We start from the raw sequence: 12,233 nt of genomic DNA, 5'->3' as shown, positions 1-12,233 counted from the left end.
GAGGATATTAAGACTGCAAGTAAAATGTCTGCCTAGCCCAAGGTAATATAAAATCTAGCAGGTGTCTGTGTCTTATTATTTGCGGTAGTGGGTTAGGTAATACTGCCATGATAGTAATAGGGCTAATATATAGCCCAACACTCATAATTTATTTTACTACAACACCTGAACAAGATTACTACCTACTTAGGAATCCTGGGACACAGCATGATAGCCCCAAGCCAGTCAACCACTTATTAAAGGCATACTGAAAGTCAGCCTTTAAAACAAGGTGTCAGGGCATGCTATGGAAGGAAACTGCACTGAGGCCCAAGGTTTCATCTGAAGGCTGGACACTGCTAAATTGTTACCATTCTTCTTTGTGAAAGTTAGGGATTGACGGGAAGACAGGGACAGACCAACAAGTGAAGCTAGCGCAGTAGGCAAGGGTGGACAGGTTGCAAAAGAGACTCCAGGTGACACCGCCAGGGTTTCTAAGACACACACCAATGCAATTGGGCCTCCAGGTCCTGCTGTGATGTTTCCTTTGTTCTCCAAGAGCCAAAGTGAAGTTTTGACACAACTCCCAAACAGAGAAACACAACTCCTGTGTGAAAATGGCAGACACAGGAGATTGTAGAAGCTGGCTAATAAATACTGTCAGTTGGGACAAACGTGCAAGTGGATCCTCAGAAAAGGTGGAGGGGAGACTGTAAGACCAGCGATGGGAGAGTTTATCCGTTTACCCATGACTTTGACAGGAGACATCCAAGCTGGTCTTAGTATTCTGCTAGGTGGCTTTGTGGTTTCGACAGCAACTGTTCAAATAGATGAGATGGCAGTGGTGGAGCTGCACTAGCAAAGTATTGAAATGCTCAGAAATTCCAGGAGACATAAGTGTTCTGATTCATCATAGAAGACTGAACAGACATCCCAAGGATAGTGCTTTACTAAGGCCGTCTGAAATGCACTGGGTGGCAACGAAACAGAACAGTGAAGTTGATCTGGGCATTACCAGATCCACAGAGTCATCAAGTGACATGAGCCCAGCAGCAATTCATCCTCATTGGAACTAACAGCTATTCAGGCTATAGGTGTGCATTTCCTGCCCACAATGTATCCTTCAAACAACTGTGCTAGAACCTAGGGAATATTGATTCATTGCCATCATATCTCACATCATTGTGTCAAGAACTAACTACTGAATCCCCTTGCATTAGCATAGACCTCAATGCTGCAAGCAACTAGTACAAATAGAGTTTGAGTGGCCTAAGATATCACATGTATAAGGAAGCTGCAGGATTGGCATGCTGTTCTCCAGCAATCAGTGTGCCTGTGTTAATAATGGCTTATGTCCCTTGGTGTTTAAATTCACAGGTGTGGGAACCAGAGGCTGGAAGTAAGATACTCATTTCACAAGCGATGACTGGGAGGTTTTTTATTCCCTGCAACAACCTAGGCTGAAGCAGATGAGCCCTTTGGGTTCCCAGGAGGCTAGGAGGATGTTTTCACTCGGAATACCAGTAAGAACTTGTGCGTCTATGATTAACATGGCCATGTAGGATGAAAATGGAAGAGTTATTCCGATGAGGATAATTGAGCCTGAGTGTAATGAGATAAGGAAGGTGCTGGGACCCAACGCTGGTCTGATGACAGTGAGCAGCAGCAGCAGCAGTTACAGTCTACGGAGGGTAAGGAATCGAGGACTAGGATCTTTTCCTGGCGACAGGCTGGGTCATGCTACTCAGTGTGAACTAGTTGAAATGCTGGTCCAAGGTAAGGAAAAGCTAGGGTAGCTGAAGGAAGAGGGAGAGAAGAGTCCAGGTATAGCCTCTAGACCAGCTGCAGGGAAGTTCAGCCTCCAAGCCTGGCCCTAAACAAACAGTATTGCCAGCACCTGCAAAGTTGTTTAAAATATACCTGTTCTTGCCCACCCAAGGATTCGCCAAATCTAAAGGCCTGGATCTGAGCTGATAAACTTCTGATCTGGGAAAACAGAAGTAATCCTGGTAGGTAGAGCTTAAGAGCCATTGTTACAGCTCTGAGAGTCTGCTGTGCTGAGACTATCACCAGGTACCACCCCTTCCAAGGACCGTATTTAACAGAGGGATTTAATTGAAGCAGGGTGTCCAGATAGACTGTGTTAGCTTCTGGGTACCACTTTAGATCCTCCCTGCTACATGGTGTCCTCCAGGCACTGATGTAGTAACCATTTCCATGCAAGTTTGAAAGGATTCATACAGGTCCCATTTGGCAATGCAGTGCCTCAAGCCAATGTTGTGGGCTTTTCCTTCTTGTGTGAAGGCTACTTCTGAAGGCACAGGTCTGAGAAGTACAGAGAAACCACTTGGTACTCACACAGCATTATCTGGAAATGCAGAGGGCAGGTCATGCCACTGACTACCCTTCCCCTTGAATGAAGGTGGTAAGTCCTTCCCCTCTCATACCTTGGGCAGACCCTTGAGATGTGAAGAACATGACGCTTTCAAGATCCTTGGGCCTGAATGCCCAAACATTCAGTGAGCTATAGCACTGGCTAACTTTGGTAATGTCTGTGTTGGCTATTACTTCCCCTTCTGTCCCTCACTTCCCAAATAAACTATGTGAAAGCTTTGTCGTTGGCTCTGTTTGGAGGAATCTAATTTATAGCCCTCGCTGTTGGGCACAGTCTTCGCCTTCTTCCGCTCACTATTACTACTACTTCAGCTCTCACTCTTGTCCACTCAGCGGCCCTCCTGAAACATCTCCTCCAACAGTAGAAGCTTCCAGCATCTAGCCCTGTAGGGAGTCGGCATGGCATCTCCCACTATTTGACATCTTTCTTCTAAAACCATAACAACAGTGGCTGGTTGAGTGTCTGTACTAGAATTATCCTACATACAATGGAAGGGAACTGGCGTTGTCTCCTCAGCCCCTTACATGGTGCCTGGCACACGGCACTAAATTCATGTATTTCTCCATTAAATAAATGAACCCTGAAATATGACAAAAGACAAAAACTCCAAGTCAGGCCAGCATCTAGGTTAAGAGATTTTGGTGTGTGTGGGTTGGGGGGGGGGGGTTATGCATATCTCAATTTTAAATTTTATTTAAAAATTACAAAAATGTTTCCATTCAAATTGTGTATGAGAAAAGTTAAAAGCAGAAACTCTGTTCATGGTTAGTTACCAGCTGTCTGATATGATTTATAAAATCGAACAAAGTTTAGATGTGTGTCTTATGCCTCTATAGACACGGGAACCTTTCCTTAGGTCCTTTTCTTTAGGTTCTGGTAGCATCATTACTGGCACACTTTCCAATGCCTTCTTCCTTTGCACTCTATGTAAAATGATTCTATAGACCCCTGTAATAGAGCTTCGAGCATCTCTCCCTTGGTTATTTCGTATATGCTCATCTGTAATCCCCAAGTGTTCTAAAGTGCTTTTCACCTCGTTTTCTTCTTCCTTGAGGGCCCTGGTTTCTGACAAATGTTTAGGATCCAGTTGGAAAGGCTCCAAAGGGGTGGGGTATGGCACCCCTCGCATCCACTCATTGGTCATGATGTAGCTGATTCCGTACCTCTCCGTGGGTATGGGCTGAAGGACTCCCCGGATGAGCCGGTGGCAGGGCTCTGACACATGCTGGGGTATGCTGTAGGTGCCCTCAAGGATGCTCTTCTTCAGTTTGGCCACAGTTTCCGCTCGAAATGGCATTGTGCCAGTCACCATAAAGTACAAAAGGACCCCCAAGGCCCAGATATCCACGTAAACACCCACATAATGTTCATCTCGGAAAAGCTCGGGTGCAGCATAGGGTGGCGATCCACAAAAGGTGTTCAGCATTTCACCTTTTTTACTTACAGTGCTGAATCCAAAATCTCCCACCTTCACACAAGTGCTACTGGTATAAAAGACATTTTCCGCTTTCAGATCTCTGTGAATGATTTGATTTTCATGCTGTGAAGAAAGCATGGAGGGGACAGTCATTTTTTTAGGTAAGTGACAAAATACAAAATACATCCATTAGCTAGCCTTGCTGGCACATGCCTTTAATCCTAGCACTCAGGGAGGCAGAGGCATGTAGATCTCTGTGAGTTCAAGGCCAGCCTGGTCTACATAGGGATTCCAGGACACCAGGGCCATACAGAGAAACCCTGTCTCAAAAAAAAAAAATCCAAACAAAACAAAACAAAAAAAATCAATGGAAAACAACTTAAATCATATTAGCAAACTATCAAAACTTTAACCCAGTGTAATGCCTAAACCCCCACAAATAGACCAAAGGTCAAGTCTTCTGTGTGGTTAAAGATTGGAATTTGTGCCAGAAAAAAAAAAAAAAAAAAAAAAAGACCCAGATCTTATGCAATTGCACAGTTCTTAAACACAGTCAGATAACAAGCCTTAGTTTCTGAGGTCTTACCTAGTTTTTCTGAGTGCTCTCTTGACAGAGACCAAGAATAGGAAGTCCTGGGGCCTGCACCGACCACCTAGCCATCCTCCATTAGGTGGGCTCATATAATTTAGCAAAAAAGAGGAGGTTGAGTTCGGAAGTTTTTCTTGCAATAGAGTCTGCTGTGTGTTGTGGGGACATGTCCCTTCCTGTTCTCACACTCTACATTCAGGCAATAGTCTAGGAACTTTGATCTGCTTAGTTTTAAAGGCTTGGGTAAAGGTTTCATGTCGTTTGTCCTAATGAGTCCTTGGGGTGGTAACAAGCTTTGTAAGCTGGCGCGGTCAAATCTCCATTCAGTTCTACGAGGCACAGTATGAGTGACATAGAATGAGATACTGACGTTCACTTCATAAGGCTATGGTGAGAACTATAGATGACATGGTGTGGGCAGAGCTCAGGGTGGTCCTCGTACACAAAATGCAACAAAATCCATGACTGCAATTCAGTCTTTTTCTTTTCAGAGACTGGACTACAGGAAGAAGCGGCAGGACACAGGGCTTCTGCGGGCCCTTTCTCCCTGCTGGAGAATCTGCTGCTCTCCTCCTTGATAACTGGTAATTCAGTGTGCCCAGAGGTGTGGCTGGCCTTAGTGAATATACAAAAAGAATGGTTCTTGGAAGAGCAGTGAACTTCACAAGATCCAGCTCTATATAAAGAACCAATCTGAGAACTAAAAAATGACTTGATTATGCATTAATATGTGAGGCACAGAGGCAGTAAGGGGGTGGGGGTGTCACTGAAGATGAGAAAATTTGGCATTAGCTGGCCTGAGACTGAAGCACATTTCAGAGAGGAAAAGGTGAAGCTGGGGTGGTAATGAATTGTGGATAGGACTGAAATGTGAGCTGTGGGCTGAGGTATAAAGGCATCTTGATACAGGAAAGGAGGTCCAAGGAGCATGGCAAGGCATCTGAGAGGTAGAACATGAGTCTAGAGAAATGAGTGTGGCCAAGAAGTGAAGGATGTTGGTCTGGCTTCTCCGAGTGGCTCCTCTCAGCTTCTGGAGAAGCCATGAGCCTGCTGTGAACCAAGATCCTGGATGCTGCTTTGTACCATGGTCCCAGGTAGACTTTGGACTCTCATGTAAGGGTCAACTGCCTGCTTTTGCAGACCCAACGCTCTTCACGGTGATTATGGGATAATAAGCCAAAGCCCCATGTTCCCAAGGCAGGTGGAGTAGGAGGCCCTGCTTACCATGTGCTTCACAGCAGACACAATCTGGGAGAAGATGAGCTTGCTTTCCGGTTCAGAAAGCTTTCCCTCAGTGCTGATTTTCCCAAAGAGCTCCCCACCTCCTGCATACTCCATCACCAGGTGGAGCTTGGATAAGGTCTCCACAACTTCGTAAAGACGGACAATGTTGGGATGGTGCAATTTTTCCATGCTGGAAATTTCTCTGGATAACAGCCTTTGGGTTTTCTGGTCTAACTTAGTCTTGTCCAGAATCTTAATGGCCACCTTTTCTGGAAAGAAAAAAAGAGATAAAGGAGTTTTTGTAGTTTTGTTTTGTTTTAATGGGAAAATGGGTATTTAAAGCTGGAATGGTAGTCTATTTTATTAGACATAGAGGTTCAGTGGTTCACAAAGCAGTGGAAATTAAAAATCTCAGGTCCAGTATCAATATCAACACACAGGATGCCAACTCTTGCCTCCCAAAGCAGTTTTCCCTTGTAGTCTTCACCTGGCTTTCCAAGTAAAGATAAAACTCCTTTGCTTAGCCCAGAGAGCACTTCTTGATGAGAACTGGCTTCTCTCTTGAGTGTCAATGTTTGTGGTTCCTGTCCAGCTTCCCTCCAATCCCCACCCCACACCTTTAGTCTGGTGTTCTTAAGACAAACATCCATGCATGGGACCATTCCTTTATCCATTTTGTTAACCAGATCACCCTGTCCCTGTTTTTTTTTACTCAGTTCATCTCCCATGATCCTGCAAGGCTAGCCTTATTATGAGCCTATCCCAGGAAGTCTCCTTGGCCTCTGCTTGAAGATGGCACCTGCTTGAGACGATCATGATGCCCAGGCTCTGGGTTCTCAGAGCACACATGTACTGTGATCTGAGCTCACTAGTCTATACATACTGTCTCTCCAGTTACCCTCACTCTCCCTGCAGGGACTGTGTCTTATTTTACTTAATGTGTGTCTAAAATATAAAATACAAGACACAGGCACACCCTGTCTATGCTGTGTTGGTGATGGTTTGAAGAAATTGGCCCATCACTGTGCTGCTGGAGGGAGGATTACTTGGTGCAATCATTCTGGATAGCAGTTTGGTATAATGTGTTGAAATCTTAACAATGATTACATACTTTGGTCTAGCCATTTCACTTTTAGCAATTAATCTTAAAGAAGAAACCTGATATGTGTAAAAGGGTGCGTGTATTACAGAGAACAGCAAGAGATGGTTAAAGTGTTGCTTATCTTTGCCTGTAATGATATGCCAAAAATGATGTTAATCTGTACTTATTCATGTGAAAGACATGTTAAACATATATGACATAAGAATAATTCCAATATTCATTTGTACAGAAAAATATGGTGAGACATTTCATTAAAATGTTTAGAAGAGCTTCTACTTTTTTTTTTTTTTTAAGAAAGAGTCTTGTGTGTTCCAGGATGCCTTGAGCTTACTATATAATCAAAGATAACCTTGCATTTCTTATCCTCTTGCCCCCCATTGCTAAGATTACAGATGTGTGCCATCAGTACCTATGTTTTACAGGACTGGATTTAAACTGGGTCTTTGTGTATGCTGTGTGAGCTCACTGCCTAATGAACTACATCCCAACCCTAGAAGACTCATCTTCTAATTGGGGAATCACAGTGTTCCTATAAATATTGTAATGAAAGGAGCCTTGTGGAAGAGTTGGGGGAAGGATAGAAGGACCCAGAGGGGACAGGAGCTTCACAAGAATATCAACAGAGCCAACTAACCAGAGCCCAGGGGCCCCTGCAGAGACTGAAGCACCCCCAAGGACCATGCATGGACTGGATATGGGCTCCCTACACATGTATACCCCAAGGACAACTTGGTCTTCCCGTGGGTTCCCTAGTAACTGGAGTGGGAGCCGGGTCTGACATGGACTCTGTCGCCTGCTTTTCGATCACTTCCTCCTGGTGGGGCTGCCTTGCCAGGAAGAGGATATGCTCAGTCCTGATAAGACTTGAAGTGTTGGGGTGGGTTAGTGGGTGGGGCCACCCTTTCCTGAGGGGTAGCAGAGGGGGAGGGGGCAGGGAGAGGGAGGGTGGGCTGGAAGGAGAGGAGGGAGGGAGTTATATTGGGATGTGAAGTGAATAAATTAATTAATTAAAAATACTTAAATTTTTTATATTGATTACTAGTACTTATAATTTTTCTGCAAAGCTGATAATATGATGAAAATGGTTACAGTTAAAAATAAATGAATCTTGCATACATCATAAAACACCCTTTTTTGTTGTTGCATAAATTTGGCCAGACTATCCAGAAAGAAGCTAGCAGACAAGTTAGAAGAGACGACAGACTGCTTGTTTGACCTACTTGCAACACACCTGCTTCAAAGAACTTTGGTACAGTGTTATTGGCATGAAAACAGATGCCGCTTGCTCAAAGCAGGATTACTATTAGTGTGTTAAAGGTCAGTTCAGGTCTCTGAAATGGACAGAGGTAATAATGGTCTCTTATGTGTGGGGTGCTTCTTCTGTTGGAAGCAATACTGTGCAGCAAGAAGGCAAACCATAAATAATTAAGTTCTTGTTTGGCTGTTTCTACAGGCCAGCAGCCCAGCCAAAGGGCTTCCTTGTCCATCCTCTGGACAGTCCTCTTCCTTGGTCACAGCTTTTCTACTTTTCAGTCATTAGTGTTGACTGCCTCTTGCTGTTTTCCTGAACCAGCATTTTGTACAGTCTATTGGGTGAGTTGTTATTGCAAGGGCTAAAATGCCACTCTTCAGCTCACGGTCTCTGCAGAAGGGTTTTGTTTTGTTTTCCTGCCTTCTCCCCTCTCCTGTCTCAGGCCTGATCCCTGAGGGTTCTTTACCTCCACGCATGGTGTGTGTCCAGCAACAGGTGGCAGTGAGGATCTCAATCTCCCTACACTAGAACCCTCATGTGCCCTCTTGTTACTTTCATGGCTTTAGCAAAGGCGTCCCTCCCCTGCCAGGACTAGAGTAGGGCAGACAAGTGCTATCAGAGTGAGTGCCTCTTCAGAGTCTACTCCCTAGGTGTCATGACTGCTGCATCTCATGTTAAACCACGTGTGAGCATGAACACATTAGAATCACACAAAGGTAGAATCACATAAGACGTTATTAAAACCGGGCCTGATGGCACACATCTTTAAACTCAGCACTTGGGAGGCAGAGTCAGGCAGGTATCTGTGAGTTCAAGGCCAGCCTGGTCTACATAAAGAGTTTCAGGATGTACAGGACTACATAGAAAGACCCTATCTCAAAAAAAATTAAAATAAAATAAAATTAAAGTCCTATTATTTCAAATAGTTGTTCATTGGTAGAAATGCCTGTTCACTAAAAACTCAAGTCTTCGTGTCTCCCCATGTGTGCACAGATGAGCAGGTGCATATGGGGGTCACAGGACAACGTTGGGTGTCATTTCTTAGGCACCTTTCCCCTTTTATTTTAGGTCAGGCTTCTCATTGTTCTGGACCTTTGCCAAGCAGGCTAGGCCAGCTGGCCAGTGTGCTTCAGGAATCTTCCTTCTGAGGATCTCCCATCTCTGCCTTCTACCTCCCCACCCTGGTATCCACAAAAGCGCACCCATGGCTGGTGTTCTATGTGGGTTCTGCACATCCAACCTCAGAGATTCATACTGGTGAGGCAAGTGTTTTACCAATTGAGCCAGCCATCTCCTGGCCCCTATATCTACACCTCAGACACATGTTATAGGAGTATTAGGCAATGAGCAGATCAACTGTTCTTACAACCCAGGGAGAAAGAAGGACTTTGACAATAGCCCTTTATGATCTGTATGGTTATTAGGACGGGAGTCAGAATTAAGACCTGCCACGGCCCCTGAGTGAGACCCTAAGGGGCTGATGGAAAAGCCTAGGGGATGATGCGTGTGTTGGCCTGCATGAGACATAACATTTGTACTAGAGAGGTTGAACAGCCACCTCCATGATGGAGATGTAGAGTGATGGATAGTGACTCCCAAATTAGCCAGGAGTACTAGCACCCCTGGAGCCTGCTTTAGGGAAGGCGGCTGTGGGAAGCCTGGGACTTCATGAAGAGTGTCATAGTCTTGACTCCAGGTGTCTGGCTGCAGTGTGTCAAGTGCAGAGGAGAAGCTGGCCTGTTAGCACAGCAGGAGAACTCACAAGCCCAGGGAGGACCCTGTACTGCTGAAGATTTGAGAGGTTAAACTACCCTTTCTACCATGTCTGATAAAAACTCTGATATGGGTTCCTCCTACTAGGCAACACATTCTTTAGACCCAGATTTACAAGCTGGGATGTCTCTAGAGGACAGATGGTGGTAAAGGGTGGGCAGTGAGGCTGCAGGGGCCTCAGCTGTGCCTGAAACGGGACAGCTGCTGCTGCTACACAACTCCAAATGGCTATTTTGACTGCAGATCTGATGCTTCTGCTCTTTTAGTTTTCAAGAGAAGCCAGGTATCTGCAAATTTATGGAAAGACTTCATTGTTGACTCTCAATAACTAATAATTCCAAAATTTCTTCCTTCTGTGTCATCTCTTCCCCCTGTAGAGGAGGGATTACTTTCTTCTTTAATTAAATTTTTATTTTCTTAATAGTAATTATTAACATTTATTAATATTATTTATTTTGTTTCCCAGCTGTAGCTGTTTCCCACCCTCCCTCCTTAATCTCCTCCCATGCCCCTCTCCAAGTCCACTGACAGGGGAGGTCCTTCTCCCCTTCCATCTGACCCTAGCCTATCAGGTCTCATCAGGACTGGCTGCACAGAGGAGGACAGTGCACCCAGTCCTGATTACTTTCTTAAAAACCCATAAGCTTTCTTTATACAGGTTTATCCATGAGTTAGTTGCTAGCCCCATTCTCCTGGAGATGACCGCACAGGTCATCTGCTAGCTCTTCTTCATCATTGCTATGCTTCCATGAGAAGTTAGTAGACTGACTCAATTCACCAAATATTTGTCAATGGTTAATAGTTATAGTAAATGTTGGGGGGGTACAACTTATAACGTGTTACAGTATCTAATGCCAAGGAGCTCTGTGGTAGTTTGAATGAGAATGCTTCCCATAGGCTCTTCTCTGAATGCTTGGTATCCAGTTGGTATAAACACTTGGGTGTGTCTTTACCACAGGAGGTGTGTCACTGGGGGTGAGCTTTGAGGTTTCAAAAGCCCAGGCCATTCCCAGTTAGCTCTCTCTGCCTTATGTTTATGGATAAGGATGTAAGCTCTTAGCCAATGCTCTAGCACCAGTCCTGCCTGCCTGCTTGCAGCCATGCTCCCAGAGAGGATGGCTATAGACTCACTCCCTGAAGCTGTAAATCCCAATAAACTCTTCTCTAAGTTGCTGTAGCCATGGGGTCGAGCCACAGCAACTGAAAAGCAACTAAGACAAAAGAATCTTTGATTTTGCTGAGCTGCAAATGGTTACTTCTCAACCATCACCTCCATGAAACTTCATGTCAGTGTCTTAAATCTCTTAGCAGACACGTTCCTTCTCATGTGATGCACTATTCGCTATGAAGTCATTACTCCTGATAGCGTAGAGTCAACTCAATTTCTTCCTCTCCTTTGCTTCCCTGGTCTTGCCCAGACAGAGGCCCAGAGATTTTAAATATTTTTGTTTGAATTTACACTTAAAATTTTTATGTATGTATGTGTGGCATGTATACATATATGTATGTGTGCTCCCATGTATGTGCATGCATGCTCATGTGTGTGTGTGTGTGAGTGGGGGTGTTGGAAGCCAGATGGGTTGAGTCAAGTGCCTTCCTCAGTCTGTGTCTCTTTTGTGGAGGCAGGGTCTCTTGCTAAACCCAAGCTCACAAATTCAGCTATTCGAACTAGCCACCTTGCTCTTTGGAGTCCTGTCTTGCCTCTTGACTCTGGGATTACAGACGGGCCCATGTGGCTTGTATGTGAGTCCTGAATATCTGAACTCTGATCTTTATACTTGCAATGCAAGCAATTTATCCACAGAGCCATTCCACCAGCCCAGTTTTCAATATTCCAAGCCATTTTTCAATTGCACTCTTTCTCTCCATCCTCCTCACCACTCCCTTAGTTAAAGGGGACATCATTATTCATTCATCTGGATTATTAGACTGGCTTCATTTACTATTCTAACTCCCCAACTTCAGTTCTCCTTGATCCCTGAAATTGCATCACATTAATTGTTTGTTTACAGCTTTCAGTGGCTTCTTGATACCTAAATGACAAAATTCAATCAAGCAAAAAGAGTCTTCATGGGCTTCAAGCCAGTGCTTACAACCACACAGCTTGTGATCTCTCCTTTTTCTTATAGGTGACGCCTGCCACAGCTCTAGTGAACTACTTTTAAATTTCCAAGTGTCCCCTTGCTGGTTCTCACCTGCAGGTACATACTATCTCTCTTCCTGGGGCTCTTCCGAGGAAGTAAACCTCAGGGCCCACTGTGAGCCTTTCTAGTTCAACAGACCCGGTCTGGATTCTGCCGGGGCCTACTAAGCACACTCTTGTAGCCTCATCTCTGTGACGACATGAATCAACTGTTTCAGTCTCCTCAAAACAGCTATTAGTACCTGTGAGACAAGATGTGCATCATCTCTGTAACGTCCCAAACAAAGCATGCACGCAGGAGATGTTTAGTAGATAGATAGATAGATAGATAGATAGATAGATAGATAGATAGATAGATA

The 12,233-nt window shown here is 44.6% G+C and overlaps 1 protein-coding gene across 2 annotated transcripts in view; it reads right to left on the bottom strand.

The window, feature by feature from the left end:
- Nucleotides 1–2,963: 2,963 nt before the first annotated feature.
- Nim1k (NIM1 serine/threonine protein kinase) overlaps nt 2,964–12,233 on the bottom strand; it is a 48,921-nt gene continuing 39,651 nt past the window's right edge. For both annotated transcript variants that reach the window (XM_055595819.1, XM_055595820.1), the window contains exons 3-4: nt 5,605–5,873; nt 2,964–3,914 (exon numbers count right to left, since the gene is read on the bottom strand). In XM_055595819.1, coding sequence (XP_055451794.1) covers nt 3,165–3,914; nt 5,605–5,873 — 1,019 coding nt within the window. In that variant the 3' untranslated portion in view covers nt 2,964–3,164. The remainder of the gene's footprint in view (nt 3,915–5,604; nt 5,874–12,233) is intronic.

This window comes from Psammomys obesus, unplaced genomic scaffold (assembly GCF_907164565.1).
Source record: "Psammomys obesus unplaced genomic scaffold, mPsaObe1.curated_primary_1811, whole genome shotgun sequence".
NCBI classification, from domain to species: Eukaryota; Metazoa; Chordata; class Mammalia; order Rodentia; family Muridae; genus Psammomys; species Psammomys obesus.
Note: the sequence above shows the minus strand (reverse complement) of the source record. Positions and strands in the feature narration are given on the sequence as shown.